The 24,541-nt window shown below is 36.8% G+C and overlaps 1 protein-coding gene across 2 annotated transcripts; it reads right to left on the bottom strand.

The window, feature by feature from the left end:
* Window positions 1-1,176: 1,176 nt before the first annotated feature.
* On the bottom strand, window positions 1,177-24,536 carry fer1l4 (fer-1 like family member 4). 2 transcript variants are annotated; one of them, XM_057361306.1, is made up of 46 exons: window positions 24,260-24,536; window positions 23,738-23,793; window positions 22,436-22,524; window positions 22,130-22,229; window positions 21,937-22,031; window positions 21,744-21,785; window positions 21,436-21,606; window positions 21,161-21,221; window positions 20,886-21,017; window positions 20,732-20,794; window positions 20,480-20,564; window positions 20,022-20,184; window positions 19,419-19,602; window positions 18,588-18,774; window positions 18,139-18,417; window positions 17,871-17,974; window positions 17,643-17,751; window positions 17,352-17,541; window positions 14,369-14,489; window positions 14,124-14,224; window positions 13,715-13,802; window positions 13,397-13,513; window positions 13,147-13,299; window positions 12,810-12,993; window positions 12,541-12,665; window positions 12,309-12,443; window positions 11,903-12,076; window positions 11,372-11,482; window positions 10,989-11,150; window positions 10,379-10,544; window positions 10,112-10,224; window positions 9,332-9,448; window positions 9,208-9,247; window positions 8,731-8,831; window positions 8,473-8,607; window positions 8,255-8,371; window positions 7,809-7,936; window positions 7,363-7,533; window positions 6,567-6,721; window positions 6,259-6,440; window positions 4,462-4,547; window positions 4,197-4,295; window positions 3,460-3,701; window positions 2,996-3,294; window positions 2,788-2,888; window positions 1,177-2,568 (listed from the first exon to the last, which is right to left on the bottom strand). In XM_057361306.1, exons 1-46 carry the CDS (start codon window positions 24,336-24,338, stop codon window positions 2,388-2,390), a joined length of 6,093 nt encoding a protein of 2,030 aa, XP_057217289.1. In that variant the 5' UTR covers window positions 24,339-24,536; the 3' UTR covers window positions 1,177-2,387. The 2 variants fall into 2 exon arrangements, with proteins under 2 accessions (XP_057217289.1, XP_057217290.1); XM_057361307.1 differs by lacking the exon at window positions 23,738-23,793.
* Window positions 24,537-24,541: the final 5 nt, after the last annotated feature.

Here is a 24,541-nt window from a genome sequence, read left to right as displayed (position 1 = left end):
AGTCTGGAGGCAAGCGCTCGATAGTACGCATGCGCAGTTAGACCATGTAACCCACAAAGCACATCAATAGAATGGGTTGGTGAAACTATTAAAAGCGACTTCTGTGGTCGACGTTTGTCCGGTGGTGGTGAAGGTTGTAAAGACACACATTCAGTTCTATTAATAGAACAGATAAATATATAACTGCGTGGGTGTAAAAATTCATAATCTTGACCAAATATGAACTGAATGTAGGCTACATATAGCAAAGTGACGTCATGGGGGATTCATTGAACAAATAATAATTAAAGATATGCAAAACATAAATATAGACCTACATATAAAAAAACAATACCTTTTAAGACAATTAAAAAAATACAGAATACATTTGCATTTAAAATGTATCATTTCACTGTATCATTCACCTGTGGAAACGCATTTATACACACTTTTTTTTGTCTAAGACAGAACATAAAACTATCAGTAGAGGTGCTGTACCCATGCAGTGCCTGTCTTTTGGGTTGAAAGAGCATGGCATAACACGAGATTAATGAAAGCTGGAAGTCACCTATCCCAGCTGTCACCTCTGATTAGATTCACTCCATCAGCCGCAGGCTCTCCACTACCCAAGACCATAAAACAGCCCAAAACAACCCAGCAGAGAGCCATGTGACTATGTTCTGCACATTGCTGTTCATTCATGGGTATGTTCAACTTGAACACAACATAACTACTGGCTATATGGTGTCATACGCTGAGAAAATGAGCATTTTTTGATAAATCTATCAATGCATTAATAGAGGTGTTATTTAATTTGATTAAAAAATCAATAAAAAAATTATGTATGGATTTCATAGCTGTAATGGGAATTGTATTGGTTTTAATGGAAACTATAATGATGTGGGTATTTACTGGCAGTATGTCGGGTTGTAATGGTGAGATATTGACTGATGGGAACCAATAAATTATATGAATAAACAACACTGGAATAAAGCTCACAACACATTACATAAAGGTATTTTGTTACGGTGTTAGGTAAGATGCTAAATCATTTGTAATGGAAACCATTTGATTTTATACAGCTGTCTTCAGCACAGATATAATAGAAATATATGACATTTCAGTGATATTGATCATATATTTCATTCAATACATTTAGAATTTATGATGAAGCAAAACCATTCAGTTAATCTGCTGTATTTATTGACTAAACTAAGAAGATAAAAATGTGTTTAATTACAAAAGATGATTTAAGTTTAATCAGATCAGATGATAGTAATATGGTGCTAAATGATTACCATGTTATACAATAATGTTTACATTCGACTGTAAAGCAATAAATTGGTATACAATATAAATTAGTCCAGTATTTAGGAGCATAACCACGGTTACATCACTGTAAATTTGCATATGCATTATTATCTCCCAGTTTTTAGATGTATTCCCTTATGACAGTCAGGTTTCACTTAATTCTATTACTATACCAAAAGCAATGATCTCAGATGAGTCCTTGTGGATAGTGTATGAATTACCCAGAGCTGTGTTATAGGCAAGATAGACACGAAACATAATTTCCATCAGTAACATTTTATATTATTGTTTACTTTTGGAAATGCACAGTTGTTTTACCAGGCAGGTCAAAATGTCAAACAATAGCATGAGATTTTCTAGACGAAATGCAGAATTCTTGAATGCAACAAACTCATTTAATTTGAATTTCTGAAAATCTGTTATAAATGTTAATTCATTTTAGTTTCTGTGACGAATTTGTTGTTTCGCATAAACCTGCATTCTCATGGAAGCTCACTGTAACCCGTCTGGATGCAATTCCATTTATCCAATCTTCTGCCATGTGGCTCTCACAAACAGCGATCTATCATGAACCTTGAATGTCTAAATCCCTTTGTGTCTGAAACTGATAAATCTACCTCATGTCTTTTCACCTTCTCTTCCCCTGCAGATAACAACCTCTAAAACTCGACATTAGGAAATATTTTTGACATATGGCATGAGAAGGCTTGGCTGTATCTAGATGTATTTTTTTCTGAATACGATAAGGCAATATTTGTTTCTGTTTATACTTTTAATGCCCTGCTTCACGTTGCAGGTAATGCTGATAGATACAATTATAATAAATGCAATTGTTTTTCAAAACATGCTTCAATATCTCAAACAGTTTGTTCTCATTGACTAGTCAAATGGATTAATTTTAAAAACAAGAATATATTACAAACGATATTAAAATCAATATAATAAAAATCAGCAGCATGATTGGAAAATAATCATATTACATTAACTATCCCAGACTTGCTTGTATTTTTAAGGTCTTATACACGCAGACTTATTTGTCCTGAAAACCTGTACAATTCTCAGTTGTTTAAATTGGTGCTTATGGGTGTTTCCATTTCTCATCCGCTGACAATAAGTTGGCTGATGTGTGTTGGCAGGGTGTAGAGAATGAGGAAGAGGAAAACTCCCAGAATAACCAGAATGATCAAAGCAATGATGTACTTCTTGTACTTCTTCCATATGAAGTACACAAAGGTCTTCATGGGGTTAACAAACCAGTTGAAAGACGTCTTGGGACGGCTTTAAGAGACAGGAGCATAGATGTAAAGAATACATTGTTATATGCAAAAGTATACTAAACTATAAAATACGGCTTCAAAAGTAATTGTTTGTAAACTTTTTAATCGTTTTTTTACCTGAATAACTTAAAATGATTAAATGTAAACGTGTGCAAAAAGTGTCTAAATGTTTTTGGGGTACACATTAAAAGACTGAATATACGTATTTTGAGGGCCTTACTTTGGTTTTTCCAGTGGTTCAGGTTCCTTACGTGCTTTACCCACAGGATTCTTCTCGGCTTCCTCAGCTGTCACTAGTTGGAATTCTGCTTCTACTTTACCCTTCAAACCACACAAAAGAAAAAGTATGAGTCAACAGTTACATTGTAAACAATTGTGTTAGCACACTCATTTTAGTCTATGTTGATGTGCTATAAAAGTCTGTTTACCATTAAGAGAAATGTGTTTCCACTACTGTCAATGAACTGCAGATCTTCAGGTTTCATTTTACCACGCTTGCTCGATTTCTTCTTCTTCTTTTTGTTTTTCTTCTCCTGTTCTGCCTCTCTCTCCTCCCTCTCAATGTCCTCCTGGCTCTTCAGTTTGATGAGCGGCCACCAGCCTTTCATCCTCTTGCTGCGGAAAATGGAGAAGCGAGGACCAGCCTTGTCTTTGGCCATTTGGACACTGCATTGCACTGAAGATTTTGCTGCACGGACCATATCACTGAGACGCAACTCGATGGAACCTAAAGAAGCCAAGAATTGGGGAAAATCAAAATGAAATAGGGAAAAATCAAATGAAAGTTTGTCCACAACATTTCTTTTCTCCGTACTCTAATGTCAGCTAAAGAGGAACTTGGTTAGTTGCAAAATGACCCCTCAACCCTTGACCAGTACTTAGAACTACTAACCCAGGAAATCATTGGAACCGATGCGGTCATAATCCCAAACCTGCAGCACCAGAACAGCTGGCTGGCGAAACTCAGTCTCGTCTATAGCGAACAGGGACTCCTTCTTCTTGTAAATGATCTCCTTTTCCGTGGGGAGATAGTCAAAGTGAAACACAAAGCGCCAGTTGAAGTTGCCCTCTCCGGTTAGGGAATTAAAGTGCACATCTGTCTCCTGTTTCACACCATCCAGACCTTTAACCCAACTGGGAATGAAAATATGTGTACGCATTTTTATATCATAGCATATTAAAACATATGCAATTATGATGTTGGACAGCATTAGTTACAGAAATACACTATTGTGATTGCTATTGTTTTTAAAGGGATAGTTTACCCCAAAATAAAATTTCTGTCATCATTTACTCACCCTCAGGTTGTTCCAAGCCTGCACAAATTTCTTTGTTCTGCTAAACACAAAGGAAGATATTTGGAAGAATGCCAGTAGCCAAAAGATCTCATCCCTCATTGACTCCCATAGTATTTATTTTCCCTACTATGGAGTAAATGTGGAATGAGATCTGTTTGGTTACTGACATTTTTCCCAATATCTTCCCAATAAATTTATACAGGTTTGGAACAATCTGAGGGTGAGTAAATGATGACAGAATTTTCATTTTTGGGTGAACTTTCCCTTTAAATATTTTTTTTTACTGTTTGTGTAACAAGTTTTATTAATGTATGCTGATGTGTTTTCTGACCCTTTAACATAGATGTCACTTGATGGTTCTCCAGTGAAAGGATTGACATCATCCAGTACAACATCATCAGTGTTCCAAATGATCACACGCAACTCATAACTGGAAAAGGTAGAAGAGTATTCTTTAAAACCCCTTATTCTCTATATTAGAATCTTCATGATATAGTGTGTCCTTTAAACATGACTTCAAATGTCACAGCAAGGTTGCGAAAATATATTGGTTGAATGTAGTAGCATTTATTGAGTGATTTCTATCTTGTTATTACCTCACTGGAAGTCTAGGCTTGATATTAACAGGTGGTGGTGCAGGTACATCCACAGGAAACATATCAATCCACATGTGAACATAACCCTGTCAGAAAAAAGATATTGCAAAAATGAAAGATTCTACAACTATACACTTTACATTGAGTCATTTAGCAGACGCTTTTATCCAAAGTGACTTACAGAGAGTTCAGGGAGTAAAAAAGCGATATGTCATACATCGCACTTGTGGACACTTCAGGATAAACGCCTTTAAGTAAACTCATATTTGAAAAAGGTTTTTTTCACAAATTTCTTAATTTCTCCTAGACATCAATAAGTTAAATTGGAGAGAAACTAAATGGAGAACTATTGCTTAAAGGGATAGTCCACCCAAAAATGAAAATTCTGTCATGAACACCCCACAAGGTATTCCAAACCTGTATAAATGTCTTTGTTCTGTTAAACACAAAGAAGGATATTTGGAAGAAATTTAGCAATTGACATTTCTGGGACATTATTGAAAACCATAGTAGGAAAAATGTTAATGTTAGTCAAAGGTGCCCTAGAACTATTTGCTTTCCTAAATTCTTCAAAATATCTTATTTTTTGTTCAATAGAACAACAACAAAAATGATACAATCATTTTTCCTACTACGGAAGTCAATGACACATGCACCCTCATAATGCAATTATAATAGGATTTTGGCAATAGTGCAATTACACTTTACCTCATGTAAAGGCAATAATTCGATTTAAATAAGCTCATAATCGCAGTAAGCATAATCGAAGTAACATATGTGGCGTACGCTGGTTTTAATTGCAATAAGAAGGCATGTAAACACCTTAATCGCATTTATACTGCTCTGACCAAGGTGCGCATGTGCTTCTGTCATGGATCTTAAGTGCAAATTCATGGTTAACAAGACAGTCTAAAGTTTTACCGTCAACACAACTCGCTGTCAGTAGTCTCTCCTCCTTATCTTCACATAGAAACAACGCAAACGTGATGACAGCGTACACCAACGTTGCGGAGGCATTTCTCATCATATTTCTATTCATCACAACGCTGAATAACCATAAGATACGTCCACATAATGGTGTTTTGCATTTGACGTGAATACATTAAAACTTTGAGATTGATTTGAGATCATCGTTTGTGCTGTGTATTATAGCAAATAATCAGACTCATAAAACGTACATGTAAACGGGAGCAAAGAGGTGTTCTCATGTCATGTAAACATGTTACTGCGATTAAGTCCTTACTCTGATTATCGGAAATAATCGCATTATTGGTGCACATGTAAACATAGTCAATTATGTACCAGAAAGTTGGTAACCTTTTTCCAAATATCTTTCTTTGAGTTCACCAGAAAAAAGAAATGTATACAGGTTTAAAAGAACTTGAGGGTGAGTAAATGATGACAGAATTTAAATTGTTGGGTGGAGTATCCCTTTAAGTCTCCCCAGATATTTCTCCTGAAAAAAATTTGCCGGAAATCTCACAAATGTCTCAATTTGAATTCCAGAAGAGATTTCAAGATTATTATTTAAAAAATTGTCCAGAATTGTCAAGACTGCAATCAATCTCAATCTCAATATGAATCATCATCTATATAATCTACATTTTTACAACCCCATAATCTTAATGTATTTTAACAATTGTCTTATTTTTTCTCCAAAGCAGTTTTAGGAGAAACATCTGAGACAAACAACTTCATTCTCAATCTCAACAGTCGAGAACTTGATAAAATCTCCTGGGCTATGAAAAAGTAAACTCAAATAAAAGCAACGTAGATCTATGAGCACAACAGTCTGACCTGAGGAAGGCCTGGCTTCTCCGCGCTGAGCAGTGATCGGACCTCCACATGCTCGGGCACAAGAGGGCACGCTCCCTCACAAAACTCTCTCATTTCTCCCCACCGCTGGAGAACGCTCAGAGCTTTGTGCTCATCCAACTCTTCATAGTCTTCCTCTGTCTTCTTATTCTTCTTGAGCAATTCTGCAAAGTTTCAAATTAATAAAAGGATACATCATGATTATAGCAATAAGCTTGTCAGGCGTATGCATAATTAGATATTGTCCTAAACTGTTGACTAAATTAAGCTGTAAATGTATTAACTGCTACCTTCTGGAAAAGCCTCATTGGGAATTTTAAAAATCTTGTTCAGAACTTTTATTTCTGACTCCCGATACTCTGGAGATGGAATCCCATTTTTCCGGCAGAGCTCAGATAAAATTGCAGTGGGTTTCTTGGCATCTCTCCATTCGTTATAGCCATCCCTGAAATCACAAGACAGTCTAATCTAGTTTAACTTGTAGGAAAGATCATGCCATAAAACGCAATGGGACTCTATTACATTTATTATGGTGTTCCATACTCAGAATTTGTGCTCTGGATTTAACCCATCCAAGTGTACACACACACCCAGAGCAGTGAGCAGCCATGCGGCGCCTGGGGAGCAGTTGGGGGATCGGTGCCTTGCTCAAGGGTCTCACCTCAGCCGTGGTATTGAAGGTGGAGGAGAGCGCTGATCATTCACTCCCCCCCACCTACAATCCCTGCTGTTACTGAGGCTCGAACCGGCAACGTTTGGGTTACAAGTCCACGACTGGATTCTATTTTTCTAATACAGCCCCTGATTTGTCTCTTGAATACAGCAGATGCAAACAATTAACTAAGGGTTCAAACAAACTGAGCATGTCAGTAATGCCTTGTGCTGGATCATGCGCAGCTGAAGATAAAAATATTTTATCTTTTTGTGAACGGCAGCGAGGCAATTCCACCGCTCGTGTGAATCCAGCATTGCACATTAGAAATGTTAGGGATGATGGCAGTAATGACAATAAAACTAATCACAGTTATTATGATTATTATCTCCACAGCCATCATCATAATTTTCACCATACAGAGGGACACCCACTTGTCATAATGAAGGGCAAGACCGCAGCCAGCACGATGGCGGCTGAAGAACCGGTTTTCCAGGTCCACGCTGGTTTCACCGATCAAGTCATCAGAGCCCACCAGATCATGGTCAAAGATGTACAGCGTGAGCTCGGTCTCCAGAGGAAAGGACAAGGTCAGTTCAAACACTCTGCGGAGAGATTGAAGTAAAGCAGAGTCTGTTTTATTAAGAGAGTGAATCAGCAGTCATAATTTAATATCTTCTTTTATTACTAGCTTCCCTTTGATTCTTACATTGATTAGTCTTATGAAATTTATCTGAATGACAATTTGCTATTTTACATGTAATGCGTCCCATTCCTACACTCTTAAATATGTTGGGTCATTTAAACCCATTATTGGGTCAAAAATGGACAAACCCAATTGTTGGGTTAAATTACCCCCCCCAAATGTGACTGCACTCACTCTCCAAACACTGGGTTGAGTTGTTTGGGAATGTAGCGTTCTTTGCTGTCCATTTGCTGTTGGCCGACTTTCACCACTACATAAGGATCTGCCTTTCCATTAGCGTCTGTAGGGGCCAGGTTAGTTGCCTTGGAGTTTACAAAGAAAACAGCATTAATAAACAAAATGAGATATAAAATAAAATATTAAAATATTAAACTAAACTAAACTAAACTAAAATAATAAAGTATTATAATATTGTTTATAACATTTTTATAAACAAAGGTGTACATAATATTATTTAAAGAGCATTTTTCTTGTACTATGCAAGTCATTTCAAGTAATGAAATGTGATGAAAAAATATATGTATTATAATATAGACTTACATTTTAACTTAAAATTGTACTCTTGAAAAATGTAATTTGTGGTCAGTGTGCAGATTTGGGAATTTAACACTTGTACTCACTTTCACTACATACACCCTCACAAGGACTTTGATGGGTGAATTTTTTGGCAGGCCATTAGTGATCTGACACTCTGCATCTTCATCTTCAGGAGTGATGGGGTATATTAGAAACGACCCCTGAAATCAAGTACAGCTCTGGTTTAACCTCAAATCCACCATGTTTTTCATACATGACATCACAGTGTCAATCAAAGAGCCTCACAAATCGTTCATCTTACCTTATATTTGCCCATATATCTCGTACTTTCATCCTCCTCTTCGTCCTCCACACTTGATTTGCCTTTGTAAATGGGAAATAGGTGCAACCAGTCCTCAAACTGACTGTAATCATTTTCCAACTCAGACTTGTACAACTGGGGAACCAAATACAAAGACAAAAACACAAGATGATATAAAACTTTGAATTACAGAGATATTATTACATATAACACACCTAAAATGTTTTCATAAATAGAAATGTGAAGAATTTGGAGGACCTTTAATGTGGCAATCTTCTTTCTCTTTGGAGCAGGTGGCTCTATCTCAATGCTAGTGTCTTCTTCTGCCTCCAGTGCAGACATGGTCAGGGGTCCTCCATCTGTAGAATGTGACATTAAATGATGGGATCAGAGAGATTTGGGTACACTGGTGTCCTGTGCAATCTAGCTGAACATGCCGTTCACAAAATGTGACCCCAAAAAGTAATCGGACATTTAGTCTACACAACATGCAGAAAGGTTTCACATTGGGAAGGCTCAAACCAAGTGACATCTGCAAAAAATTCTTGACCATTTCTCAGAACTAACTTTAATTTTCCAAGCATTTTAGCAGACATCAACAACCACATAAATTTACATAGGGGCAATTTTTTAGATGAACTAATACAGCGAGACCTCAATGGGCCACAGGATTAATTTTGGTGACAATTTATGGAATTCTTATTTGTCACAAAATCATGCAAATATTTAGAATACCTCCGTCTTGGGCATCGTCCATGTCATCATCTTTATCCTCCTGAAAAATAAGCATTGTAAATATAGAGAAAAACAATATATCACAAAAATCTAGTTCTTTAAAACAATCTATAAAAACAATCACCTGTTTTTCGAGTTCAGCCAGTGACGTGTAATACTTAGACCACCAATCAAGCTCCTCCTTTTCTGGCTCCTCCTCCTCTAACTCCTCCTCCTTTTTCTTCCCTTTTTTGATTGGAGCCTGAAAGTTTAGTTTTTTTCAAATGCATTTTTTCATGTTTAGAGGGAAATACAGACACAGATAATACAAATAAAGTGAAATGGTTTATGAACTACAGACAAACAGTCTAAAACCATGAAGACAAAATAATTAACAATTAATGTCTACTGCAATGATATATAGAGATGGCAAATGTATGTTAAGTAAATATGCTGGTTAATTAAAAATCTATGCACACATTAAACACGAACACAGATTTGAAAGCACACACACTCTTATGACCGAAAGCATCTCATTTGGATATCAGCGGGGGTCGTGACTGCCCAATTAATCTGAGTGATATATCAGCAGGAGCTCAAACTGTCACAGGAACACACTTCAGCACATTCAACCAACCAGCAGATTCCCATAATCAACAGGTTAATGGGTTCAAAGGCTCTCACATTTAATAACTACAGAGCACGTGGTAAAAAACATGTGCGCTAAGTACTCATTAGGAGCTATTTCAAATGTCCCGAAACAGCCAACTATCGTCATCCCACCCAGCCTGGATGAGCACAGCTGTGTACAACCTCTGATGACTAGTGGAGGAAATCATTTTAAAACCACTTTAGACATGGTGAGCAGACATTTGTAGAAAATGATCATTCTCTGAAACTAAGAAAAAAGAAAAGGGAATCTTACAGTGACTAAATTAATAGGGTTGATGGGAATTTTGGTGTCCTTCAGAGGAAGCCCTCCCAGATCCATGGTGATCACTGTGGTTAGAGGGGTGGTCTTTTTGGGCGGCTTTTTCTCTGAAAATATTAGAGGAGATTAAAGAAAAGCTATTTTTAGGATGTAGATGTTTTTCACCATTGCAACAACAGCATTATGTAGAGGCTAGGGCACTTTTTTTGCCTTTTTGGCCTTCATATTTTGCCCTAAGAAACATTTGAGCAAGTGTTTTACCCTCTGGCTCTTCTTCCTCATCCTTCCACTCCTCTTGGTCTTTAGGACCAAAATGCACTAGGTTTTGAACCACATGGGTTCCCACCAGGACCAGCCTCCCAAACGCCCTCTGCTCTATTACGAAGATAGTGAGAGGAGGATGAAGGTAGACAAGTTCTGGAAGCTCCTGAGGAAACAAAAAATGTCAAAGAAAACACGCAGTTTTGATGTCTCGGTTATATGGACAATGTTTACAATATAAACAGTATAGTGTCTTTTTTGTGTTAAAAAGATACAACATATAACAGAAAAAACATTCAGAGAATCTTCCCAAAAAAGTATTCAAAAACTTTTACGAACATGTAAACATTGATTTGTAGCCTATTATAAAACCAAATATCAAATGTTATAAGATTTTTCACTTTTATACAACAACCCTTATATAATTTTTTTATCAGTTCAGTCTTAAAACACACATAAAACATGTGTTGTGGTCGCTGTATGTGCAATAAATCATTCCAAAAAAAAATAGCCAGAATCTCACCAGCTGACCTGAGAGTTATTCAGTAATGTGATCAAAGCTTGTATTTGTTCTTAAAGTGTGTTATTAATTGAAAAAAGGGGGTCTTACGACATCAAAGTGTTTCACCACATCATTGAAGTTGGGGTTTAGCTTGTAGCTCTGAATTTCCTCTGACTCTATCATCTGGCCAGCACACTCCATCCTCACTTGTGGACGTTCCACTTCAAACAGGTTGACCCGTTTCAGGTTCCTCAGACCCCAGTACAGCACCTAAAACCCACAAACACTTTCATTTAAAACACTGCAGGCTGATACAAAACCAACTGGCAAAAAAATGTGCAACAGGTCACAATGTACCGCAATTTATGAACAGAATTGTTTTGCAAAAAATCAATTCGTCTTTGAGAACTTTGGACCTTCAAATGTTGATGTGGAATACAACTCCTTGATTTTGATTCAGTTTGTATCTGTTCAAGGTTCTGTCCTTGTACCTCTATTCTGTAATTCTTCAGTACGGGTCGAACTCCTTCAGGAATGATATAACGGCGGTCTTCTTCAGTATACTTGGGTTCCTTGGGGTCAACATCTAACGGCAGAGCTGGCTGGAAAGATTCATCAGACACAAACATTTCAAAGGAATAATATAATGTAACACAGATATCTGTCACATATCGTCCTTCTGAAATCTTGTTCCTCCATATTTCGTGATTTTTATTTTTTGCCAAATCATTAAGATCAGTCACTAGTTTGTCAATGGGTTTTGCAAATATCTAACCAACAGAAAATATAAAAAAGGATTTTTTTCATTCCCTGTAAAACAGTGAACTCAAGGTTTCGGAAGGACAGTAACGATAGATAGGTTTGAAAGCAAATTTATTCAACTATATGTCAAATATCATAAACTATAAACCACAAACATTGAATTGAGTTCAAAAGTCACTACTATTGATTTTGATTGATGAAGTTGTTCAGTCATATGTGTTGGTTGAGCTGCCAAGTCTCTGCTAAACCAGGGCTCTCACCTCTCCAAAGCTTGAGTAATCCAGCTCGATTAACTCAAGAGCAGCCAGGATTTCACCAGCTTTGCTTTTGCCTTTTGTGATCTCAAAAAACTGGAGCTGAGGCTTCTTATACGGCTCCTCTACAAACTTCAGCTCTGGCTTTGCATATGCACGGCCGAGGGCTTGCGGACTACCCTGCGATAAGATTTACATACAAAACATATTAATTCAAATAATTGAATAAATATTCAGTGTTTTCTCAGACAACCGCAAAAAAGACAATTTTGTTAACTGGACTTGACGTTAAACCTTATTGCTAGCATTTGTGACAACTAGCCCCAGTCTCTGGAGAATATTGCTTTAGTAAAATACATTTTTAAGTGAAATCAAAACAGGATATGTCACATTAATACATTGAAAGTCTCACTAGTTTGTTGTAGTCATAGATGTTGATGATGACCACAGGTGGGTCTTCCCTAAAGTCGTCCTTACTGCCCTCCATCAGAACCTGATCATACAGCAGTAACTCACACCAGGTGGGAGACAGAGTTTCTTCAATCACCTAAAAACATTAAAACATTCTTGAACAATCCCCCAGCCATATGATTAAAAGCAATCAAAGCTGACATTGAATACATAACATAACATTTGATACCCACCCGTGTGACCTGACACTGAGTAGAGAACACGACCTTGGTGAAGGGGTCGGACAGACCGTTATCATCTGCTGCGATGATGCCACGTGCTTGATAAATGTGAGCGCGCAACTGGAAATAACGACTGTCTGTAGAAAAGACAAAGCAAGGATTGTAATATTATCTGGGATAATGAATTCAAATGTCATCCAAATGAGAATATATCGATTTTTAAAGCTGCCAGGGAGAAATTATGGAGACTATAAAAGATTAAATTGAATTTTCAGAAATACCTTCCACTGCTAATTTGGTGGGAGGCATGTTACGGGGAACCAATGCTCCAGCTGTGGCCTCCTCGTAAACGGCTCTAAAATCGGCTGGAAGGCTGGTGACACAGTTTTTTGCATACTTTGTGATACCAAGCCACATGTAGAGCTCCAGTTTGGCAAAGATTTCTCCCACTGGGCCTCCGGGGGTCTATCAATTGAAAAGTATTCCATAGTGTACTTCATGTTTAATATACAATTGTTTTTCAAAGTAACGCTCTAAAATATAACCAAATTGCGTTGGTAATGAGATTTTTATAAATGAATTATAAATGTTTAAGGCAGAATGATGTTGTGAAGGTACCTTCATGTAAACGGTGGCAACTTTACCACAGTCTTTACCCTTCTCTTCCTCCACTAGTGAGAAGAGAATGGAGTGCACTGGGATCCTGGCGTAGGCCACTCGCTTGTCTCCAGTCATCATCCACAGAAACACATCGGGCAGAGTGCTCTGAGGCTACGGTGACAGCACATGTAGTATGTGACTTGACAATGATTCAGCAGGTAAATAGATCTGAATAGTAAATGATGGTCTGGTAGATATTGAGCATTACCTCTTGTGCCAGGAAGCGGACCCTCTTGGCGATATTTATGAGATCTGCGAGCCTGTCTTTTACTGTATTTCTTGTGGTTCTTTTCTTCAGTCTGAGCGCCTGCTTGGCTAACATAACCTGTTAAATCATTTATATGTATTCATTTGGCAGATGCTTTATTAAAAATGACTTACTGTGCAGTCAGGGCATACATTTAACTTGTTTTTGTTTTCTGGGATAAGAACCCATGAGCTTGGTGTTGCTAATGCAATGCCATGATTAAATGTATTATGTATTAAATGTATTGTCCATAGTCTGATAATAGTATGGTTAACTTACAATGTTCCGTTTGATGAGCTGAACACGGCACTTGTCCAGGTGGTTTTGGCGAGCATTTCTCTTTCTGTCTAAGTTTGTACTATACTGCCTAAAAGTCAATGAGAGTGAGTTTTGTATTATTCAGGCAATATAAAAAATAGATTCTATAAAGTATAATAGGGTAATAGTCATAAAGATGGTTCGGTAGCATTTTATTTTACAGTCATGTTTCCCATGTACATATTGTGTATTTATTACAGTAAATATAATAGCTGGGTAATAACTATGTACTAACCCTGAACTTACCCATAAACCTAAACTTATACCATGTAGTTACTTTATACTACCCAGTTCTTTCTTGGGTAAGTACACTGTAAGCACACTATAGGCACACGTACTGTAAAATAAAGTGCAACTGATGGTTCCCTACTTGCAAGTAGAGAAGAATTCAAGCACAACATCCACAAAACGTTCTTTAGCTTTGCTTCTGGGTCTTTTCAACAGCATCTCGACCTCATCAATGCCATACTCCTAAAAGAAATGAAATGGAAAACACAAATTACGGAATTTCTATACAGGAAACATGAAAATTACAACGAGTATTGGAATAGTGGTTATAAAGGTACACATGCAGTGTAATCATTTTAGTGTCGCATGATTCAATGCAGTACTTGCCAGTCTGTCAGCCATCTTGGACAACCAGTTGCAGTTGTGAAATCTGAAGGTGTGGTCCTCAAAGTAGCTCCACACGTAGATACACGGCTTCTCCCGGAGGAGGGGAATGCAGCTGAATGATCTGGTTGACAATAATAATGATGACATGAATTATTACTTTTTAATAAACTAAAAAACTTTAGTTCAAAAGCTGCCTTAAATGGTGGGAAGGGGGGGGGGTTGGGCTAGCATGCGGCTAATGGAGTAGACAAAGTTTTTGAGTCTCCTCAAGCTGCCTCCTGTTTTTGTTTTATATACCCGTTAATGTCTCAGATTACTCTACGTGCGAGTACACTATTTGTTCTTTAATGGTTGGCGATTGCTGCAGTGTGGTAAAGGTTTTTATTATTGCGCATTGAAATAATGACTTCCAAAAAGCTCTTGAAGGCAGCGCAGCAGTATAATAACCTAAGAAGTATGTAGGCCAGCAGAGCAATTTTTCAGATTAAATCAGCCTCTGGTGCATTGGTAACCAACCCAAAGGAAACTGAGGCTTGCTTTCAAGCATTTTATAAAAATCCTTTGGCTTCAAAATGTAATGGGCCTGAATCCGATATTACTGATTTCCTTGATACGATTGACAGTCCAAAGCTTAGTAAGGCTGCCAGAGAGGAGCTTGATCAAGAGTTCACTATAGATGAAATTTTGAAGGCTATCAAGTCTTTTCCAAATGGTAAGGCTTCAGGTTCTGACAGATTCTGTTTTGAATTTTATAAAGCTTATGCAGACATAATAGCCCCGTTACTGTTAAATATGGTAAATCATTCCTTTAAGAATAAATTGTACCCTGATTCGCTTTATGAGGCAAACGTTTGTTTGTTATTGAAAAAAGATAGAATTGGCATGGATCCCTCCAATTATAGACCGTTAAGTTTGCTTAATTGTGATCCGAAGATTGTTGCCAAAGTGCTGGCCAACCGTTTAAGTAAACACACACACACAAAAAAACATTAATTGGTTCTTTTACTGGTATTCAATTAAAGAAAAGCATCTTTGTCCCTCTTGGCAGTAATTTTCCTAATCATTTTTTAGAGTCCCTCTCCTTTAAAATTGTGCGCAGTCACTTTACTTATCTAGGACTGGTTGTTCCTGTAGATCCAAAAGACATATTTAAACTAAAGAGCCTTAAAACTAACATTGAAAAGAAAATCATAATTTTATACCTGCTTTAAATGACAGAACCTTTCAAACATGGAACAATAAGGGTCTTTCTAGATTTGTCAGGGTGTAGACGGAACATTATCTCATTCTTTTTGGTTCTGTTCAAAACTTCAGAGTTATTGAATTTTCCTTTGGTTTGCAGAAGCGATCAGACTTTTTCTCCAGAAATGGAATTGGCCATCTTTGGCTATTCTGAATCTGTTTTCTCCTTGCCTTATCATTTACAGTTGTCATTAATGCTGGGCATGGTGATGGCCAAGAGAATTATATTAAGGGGTTGGAAAGCAACGGTTCCTTCATGTTTTCAGAAATGGCTTTCTGAGATGGTCTCTGTTTTAAATCTTGAAAAAATACAGCTCAAGGAAAGCGAAGTCTCCTCATTTCTGGGGTCCTCTCACATTTGCACGACAACAGAACTTAAGGATTGTAACAAATCTTTTATATTCTGTTTGCGTTCTGATTTTTGTCCCTTTCTTTGTATGATTTGAACTTGTTTTTGTATTTCATCCAGTGCTCGAATTGAAGGGGGGCTGGAGGGATCCGGGACCCCCATAAGAAGTAAAAATAGACTTGGGGGATCCCTCAGATATTTTTATTTGAGTAAAAATGATAATGACAAATGTGATTAAATTCATGCGATGGATATGGTAAATTTCGTGAATTAATTACTTACAATAATTTATATTAAGTTTGTTTATGAGCTAGTTGTCATGTCTCTTTAAATTCTAAAGACCGCTAAGCGAGTTGACGTGACTGCTTGATTGGCATCGCTACGGTGAAGCTAACTTCAGCTAAAAAAATGGAGAGTAATAATCCTCCACTCGCAGTCGGGAAGAGGAAGCTTCTACTTTTTTGAGGGGTAATTTTCTCTCTCTATATATCTTTTATCATGTCGGGGCTTTTGTATTCTTTGGGTAAATTATTATTAGGCCTGGTTCTGGGGTGCTAGAGATCTCGATGAAGATGAGCCACCTACTGTAAACTGCACTGAAATCGTTGAAAAATCCCCACAACACTGACACACAGACTGACAGCCGGTCTTGTCACAATTTATATATTTTAATATCTAATAAACTAGTTTCTTGCACTTAAACAAGTCTTTTGGAACAAATATTATTATCACAAAGTGTCAATCATCCAGTTGTTTTTGGGGAAAATAGTAAATTGGTAAATAATGCTAGAATTATTCTGTTGGACGTACACTACTGTTCAAAAGTCATTCTGTTCACCAAGCCTGCATTGATTTGATCCAAAATACAGTCAAATAAACCTGTTCTTTTATGTAAGCCTGTTTTTAATAAATAGTATATAGTTACGCATATTATGATCAAATATATTGTGTGTTTTGTATAAATTGTATATTGCGAGACTAACCCCCACCAAAAAAAAGTCTTATGGTGGGGACCCCCCATAAGACTTGATTCAATTCGAGCACTGATTTCATCCAGGCATGTTTTATATTTGTAATCTCGTCTGGCTTTGTTGTTGTTAGAAAATGAATAAAAACAATATTACAAAAAAAGATGCCTTAAATTATATTAAACTGAAAAATTACACTCTAAGTCCACTCTAAATTTAACGTATTCTAAAATAAACCCAGAATATGGTTATATTTGTCCCAAAAATGGGTTGAAATAACCCAACATTTTTTGGAGTGTATGTGTATTTTGCGTAACTTTGAAAATGAAGTTGAAATAAGTTCAATTATTTAGATGAGATAAAATAATGGAAAAACATGCATTAACATGAGTTATTGAGCACATCAAGATAAATACTTATTCACCTGTCATATTCAGTGGGTTGTGGTCTTCTGGGAGCTGTGACAGATTTGCCTTGAAGGCTTGGATTCAGTACCTCTTCTTTCTCCAGCTCGTCCTCTGATTCTAACAAAGGTTGTCTGTCATCAGCCAAATTCTCCTGACTAGCACTCTTGCTGGACTTGACCACAACATCTGCAGTTTTCCCATAGTTCCCTGTGAAGTACACTACCTGAGTCGCCATCGTACTGCAAACTAACATTACTACGATGTACATGTACTGCCTACATATAAAGCAATAAACAGTTCAGTTATACCTATAGAGAGCTCAAAGGTGACAGGTTTGGAGCCAATAGAAGGATCTATCATTGTCACCTCAAAGAAGGAGGCAAACAACACAAACTCCTCTTTGTCTCCTGTGAAATTCTGCAGAAGAAAATAACGGTTGCCGCTTAAATGTAGGAAGCTACAGAAATGCAATACAATACGTCAAAGTGTGTCATACTGTTATGGCTTTTCCCTTCCAGACAGACATGTTCACTCACATCAGGAAGAGGGTGAACTTCTTCCACTTCCACTGTGACAGCAGATGGTACCTCAGCGCCGATATCTTCAGATGCATCAGCCGGTCCGCTCTGACTCTGCACCGCTAAATAAAACCATTTCTTGTTTACAATTAGCATGCAAGACCAACTCTGATACATGTATACACTATATTTTTATTTGTGTTATTATTATAAGTATTTGTAATGGCAAAAATCATTGCAGAAGGATGGTGTCAATATATTTCTTGTAGAAATATGGATGTTTCACCTTCTTTGCCTGCCTTCTTATTCTCTTTAGACTTCCGGCTCTTGCGTTTGAGAGTAAGTTTGCTCATGGCGTTCTTGACGTTAGCAATGCCCTTATTCTCCGTCACTGCCGCTGTGGGGGAAGAATAAACTTCCACAGACAGCGAGAGCAGCATTCTGCCTCTGTAGAAGATGCCCTCGCTCAGCCCTTCATTAAGATCCCTGTGGATGTCCCTCAGCGTGGAGTTTTGAGGAGAGCCGTATAGATTGACCCAAACTGGACCAAAGGTGGGATTGAATCCTGTTGGATGGAGGAGAGATGGGGACTATAGTGAGGTATGATTTAACATGCTGGGAGCTAAACAAAAACTTAAGAAATATGAGAGAAACATGAAAATGAAAGGACATTAATGTCTAAAGTTAGTATGAATTACAATTTTTATCGTTCTGTTATATTTAATAGTTGTTAACCATTTCGGTTGGGGTTGGAGATTTGAAGAAGGTCCAGGAAGTGTGTTGCCACGGCCACTTCTCCAATGTTGGCATCATCAAGGATCTGGATTTTGATTCGTCCGGCAAGAGGAGGAAACTGCTCAATGAAGGATATCTGTTCATTCCACTCGGGAGCGTTAGTGTTGCTTTCTACTGACGTCTCTCCCTATGACACAACATAATTACACTGTAAACAGGATTTATGTCACCAAATGTCCTTCATGAGGTAACATCTAAATATTCTTTTATTTAATAGTTATCATAATATTTAATATCACCAAATGCACCAACATTAGGTTACATTAACAAAAGAGAAACCTGGAAATAAACAAGTGGTTTGGCTTCTAGGTCTTTTTGAACAGTTCTTAGATAAGAGAAGCGCTGACATCATAACAAATTATTCGGAGCTGAAATGTTTGCTAAAAGCATGTGTGGCAAGAGTCAGAGAGCAAATACTGAAAGCACCTCTGCCCATTTAACAAACAGAAGCACGGCCAGGGTGTGTGTGTTTGGCATTTGCAGCTATAAGAATTCCCCTGACAATGGCGTTCCTTCACATTGAATGACGATTTATTTCCATTTAAAAAAAATGAAACTAGTTGAGCCCTACTTTAGTATAGCACTAAGGAACTAAATCTTTTAGTTAAGACCATTTGACTATTTAAACACCACAGGTGCACATTCGAGAATGACTGATCATAAACAAACACACCATGTGCAAGGTTTTAGGAAAGTCAGTTCTTCCTGTTCGAAATCTGTGGTGTTGGACAACCTGCTTGAAACAAAATGAGAAAGCACAAAGGAAAGCACCTGTTGGCCAGCAAATGTGATCTGAACATAAGGATCAAGGAAGACCTTCTTGTCCCCCATCATCTTCGAGAAGTTCCCCATGAAACCAGAGTTCATGCTGGGTAGACCTTCAGCTCTGTAGACCTTTAGGAGAAACTTCGCCCAAGGACGTTCTGATGGCATCCTCTTTGGCAAGAGAAGGTTCCTGCATAAAAGGACATGAATATGTGTCAAAAATATATAGATTGAATAATGATGAACTTTACATTTTAATGTCCTTTTTGTACCTCTACAGGTAAAAAAACATAATTTTGTACCTTTTGGGGTACATCATTGCACCATAAGGACCTATATTGTGTATATGTAAAGCTACAGTTAAATGTTTTGTTCATCTAGGAACAAAATTATACCTTTACAGTACCCTTTTTCTGACATGGTTGGGTAAAATATGGACAAAGCCGGTTTAAAATATGGACAAAGTTGGTTTAAATGAACCTAAAAAATGTATAAATCGGCTATTGTACTAAAAAAGAAGAATAAAGGAAAATGTTCTGGTCATTCTGAAAAAGCTGGGGAAACAGCAGTAAAAAGTTTACAAAATTCTGCCATATGTGAGGCTCTTACTTTTCAATGTCATCATTTTGGCTCCCAGCTGGTGCCAGGCTGACCATGCCCATGGGGTCTCCCTTCATCACCACACTGACAGTACATTTCACATAGCCTTTAATTCCCGAGCGGGTGTCTTTGGGGTCAGTTAGGGGAGCCCATTTCTGATAGAAACGGTGATCTGTAGTGAGATATATCGCTGTGTTAAGTACTTAAAATGATCAATGATGCAGCACTAAGTCTCCAAGCAGAGCTTTTTACATTTAGTCATTTACAGACCTATAATCGTACTTAAAAAGCACCAGTCATGAGCTAATTATCACCATTAAAACGTCCTGGGAAATGTTATTATCATTTTACAAACGCAATAAAGTTCAAGTTTCTACATTCTTCACTTGACTGCATACATCAACGCTTGCAATGAACAAGTGTTTATTATTCATTTAATAGTATATTTATTATTGGAGTCACAGTACCTGGTTGTTGATAGACTGTGCTGATGTCAATCTTAAATGTTCCAATGTGTTTCATCAAAAATGCAAGAACTTTCTTATGAACCACCTAAAATACAAACAACAAAAAACTTTACTTCACAAAAATAAAAAAATGTGTCAATATGACTGTCTAAATCGCATTAAATTAGGCTAGATTAACAAAAAAAAGGGTCAGATCGAAACCGATTCTTCATATGTAATGGTCTTTCAAGATGACAAGCAATAAATACTTACAGAAATCTCAATGACTTTATCAAACAGCACATTCTGTGTCTCTTGGAATTCAAACATGAAATTCTTGAAAATACAAGTAGGAAACACATGAACAATAATGAGAGGTATTCATAAAGTTCCAGATCTGTGCTGTGAGGTCTATTTAGACAGTTACCTCATTGTAAAATGGACAGTTGGTGGATTTCTGAGTAGCTGTGTGCTTTTTCTCATCTCCGATAGTCACATACACAGCTGGGTTGATGTTCACCCCTACAAGTTTCTGAGCCTCAATCACATTTACATTCACCTGAAGAGAAACAGATATAAATTGGAGATATGAGAAGCAAAATAAAGGCAGTAAAGAACCACTTATCATGCAACATTTACAGCCAAGTAATTTTATAAGTAGCCTACCTATGTTTTTCAACATTGTGTTTTTAGATTGTTTACCTGGAAAGACTTCACCTTAGGTGCGATAGCAAGCTCATGCTTTGATAAACACCTGCAACGACTATACAGAAAACATACCATGCGTCAGAAATTGTTGCAGTATCACTTCTAACATTCTCAGTTTACAATAGATGGGAATTAAGTGATTATTGTCAATGGTCATTCTCATTATATACTGTTTAATAAATTGTATTGTATTACACTGTAATGTAATACAGTGGGTTACATTATAGTATAGTAATTGTAATGTAATGTACTGATGGTAATTAAAACACCTCAGAATGGGAGTAAATGTCACATTGGCACACTCCATGTCTGCAAAATCATAATCATCATCATAGTCATCGTCGTCTTCATCTCCGTTCTCATCATCAGTTTTCATAAGGCTGCGACCGATCCGCCTGGTCTCCCGATCCAGCTGCAGTGGACGCAGACCATCTGAAGAGCTGTGAAATACAAAGATCACTTAATATTAAGACCAGAAGATGTTAATCAGCAAAAAAATTGTAAAATTCAGCAGAAAATGAACAAATTCATATTAAAATGTCTATGAATAACTATTGAAGATGATGTCTTATAGTACCTTGGGTCTATAAAACCAGTGTTCCTGAAGACAAGCTCTGAGCTGAAAACATTTAAGAAGAATACAGACTTAAAGATAATTCATTAAATAAAGACATTTTTGTTGAGTTTTAAGTTTTAAAATAATACACAATATATATATATATATATATACACACACAATAAAGAGATATAAGAAAGAGATTCTGGCTCACTCATCACTGTCCTCTGTCCTGAGGAAATCCTCACTGTCCCATCCACCAGCAGCACCCTGAAGTGGATGATACTTCACCTCCAGCTCTATGTAGATCTACACAATAAAACACATCATACGCCATATATTGCACAAATCTTTTTAACACCAGGAATGTTTGAATAATCTGTATTTGCTGTGATGGAGTCACTCACATCAGTGAGGCTGTGTTGACTGTCTGTTATGGGCTCACGCAGGAGCATCTGCCCCAAAGCCACTACATGCTGCAGGCTGATCACCAGCTTTCCCAGCAACCTGCATCATACATCATTTCATACATATCTGATATGTACTATTAATCATAAAGGCTCAATATAAAACATTTCGACCCGACACAGTGATCACAAATAGCCAATATGGAATGTGATAAGTACCTTAAATATATTTAAGTAAATTCAAATATAATGACTGTCATGTGTAAATGACAGGAATGTTTGCTTTAGGCTGATTGAAGTGCTGACCTGTTGCTAAACATCTTACTGCAGTTGTACACGCTGATAGACAACACTTCATCTCTCTCTATTTTCCCATAGTGAGGCCATCTGAAGTTCTGGAGTCACAAATAACAGCCAAAAAATAGAAACTTAGGTAACTTATTTCACACAGACATTTATTTACATTCATCTGTTCACTTCCTCGTGATTATTGATCATGTCAGATGTTATGTCTATTTTTATAGCATGAAAGCAAAGACAAGCAATGTGAATCATAGCGAGTAAATAGAAGGCGCCAAACGTGATGTCTTGTGGGGATATTTGTACAAGATTGGCTTTTATGGCCCTGTTAGGTTGCAATAAACCAACTAAATATGAGATGTACAGTATATTACAAAATAGACAAAACAATAAACTTAAGGTATTTATTACAAAATATTAAGATGTCTATTATGCCAAGTTGGACATAACAAGACTACTACTGGCTTTCTCTGGAAAAAGTTGTTATAATAAATACTTATAATTTTCCTTGATCTAACTCTTGAAAAAGAATAGAGTCAGGTTTATTTTAAATAATATATGTGGCTTAAATAAACTCAGCTCAGATGTTAAAACATGAAGAATTTTTTGGTTAACTGACATAATATTTTTATAGTGTGGCTTTTGTATTTATCACTGTATTGGAAGTATATATAAACATGTGTTTGTAAGCAACAAAGAATATTTTCCGTCATTTGTGTTGGACTGCTTCTTTTCAATCAGTGCATTTTTTATAAACTGGAGAAAAAGTGTTTTCTTTGCTCAGTTTCTTTTCAACCATTCACTTGTTAGCTTAAGTATATAACCTTGTGACAGACCTCTGTCTAAACAACGATTTAATTTTATTAGTGTTTCTGAACCCGTCCTGTACAGGTGGCTGTTTACATGGCTCTGTAATGTTCATGTTACTGTAGTTGGGTGGCAAATCTTCCGGTGATGACTAACTGAAAAAGGTGTGGTCTTCATGGTGATCCTCTCCCAACTTACTCAGCCAAACACTGATTTTAATTTTCTGTGAAGGATGAGAAGCTAGAATTTTGTTCTATGGGAAGGCAGAATTGCTTTTTGTTTAGGGTTCAGCTGGTCATTCCAAGATTATTTCATTGATATTTCTTTGCATTCTGCACTAGAAACATATGTATTGATGATTTAACTTTTTTGATAGGAACCAGCTCAATGAATCTGTTTAGGATCCTGGTTTGACTACATAAACAAACCCAAACCAACATCAGCAGGCAGTTAAGCTAACTGAAGTTTAGTGTCAACAACACATAGGGACAAAGTAGTTACCTCATTAAAGATGGCAATATTTTCACAGTCTAACATCCGGGTTTTATGAGTAAAACCTAGATGGTAAACAAGGTATAAAACAAAAATGACAGCATATGAGGTTGTAGGATAAATGTGCTAAAAAACTATGACAGATTTGTTGATACAATTTTAACAGAATAAAGTCCTTGACTGAATACGGGCAGCTGACAGACTCGTATGCAAATTTGTCCTATGGTGTGACAGCATAAATTTCGAAACAAAAAAACCTAACAATGAAGATAAATCTCTCTTATGCTATTTTATATAATAAATAGCCTATAAATAGTAATAATGTTAAAAGTAATGTAATATTAAGGGTTTGTTTTCTAAATTTTGCTGTCACACCATAGGACACGTATGATTTACCACATGCAAAAAAGCACTGACAAAATATGGCAATTCAAGAAGATTATACATAAAACATAATGTCATTAAGAAAAAATATCACCAGTAATAAGTTAACATATTACAATTAATGTGTATGGCTGAATAACCACTTACCTCTAAAAGACAATTCCACTTTCCGGTCATATTTTCCTGGCAGGTTATATATCCTCTTTAAATGGACAGTGATAGACATGGTAAAGAGCTGTACTGTGTCCTGTAATCCCGAATTAAATTAGGCTCCAATTGGTCATCATGGTTAAAACATGACCACGATATTACCCCAATACTTGAGCCAAATGATCATTAGACATACATCCACAAAATCTTTAAGGTGTCCACTAAACATTTAGCCTTTAATGCACCTGGCAGCCAGTATGATCCTACAGCTCAAGATAA

The sequence above is a fragment of the Triplophysa rosa genome, linkage group LG20 (genome assembly GCF_024868665.1).
Source record: "Triplophysa rosa linkage group LG20, Trosa_1v2, whole genome shotgun sequence".
NCBI classification, from domain to species: Eukaryota; Metazoa; Chordata; class Actinopteri; order Cypriniformes; family Nemacheilidae; genus Triplophysa; species Triplophysa rosa.
This window is presented reverse-complemented; position numbering and strand designations above follow the sequence as displayed.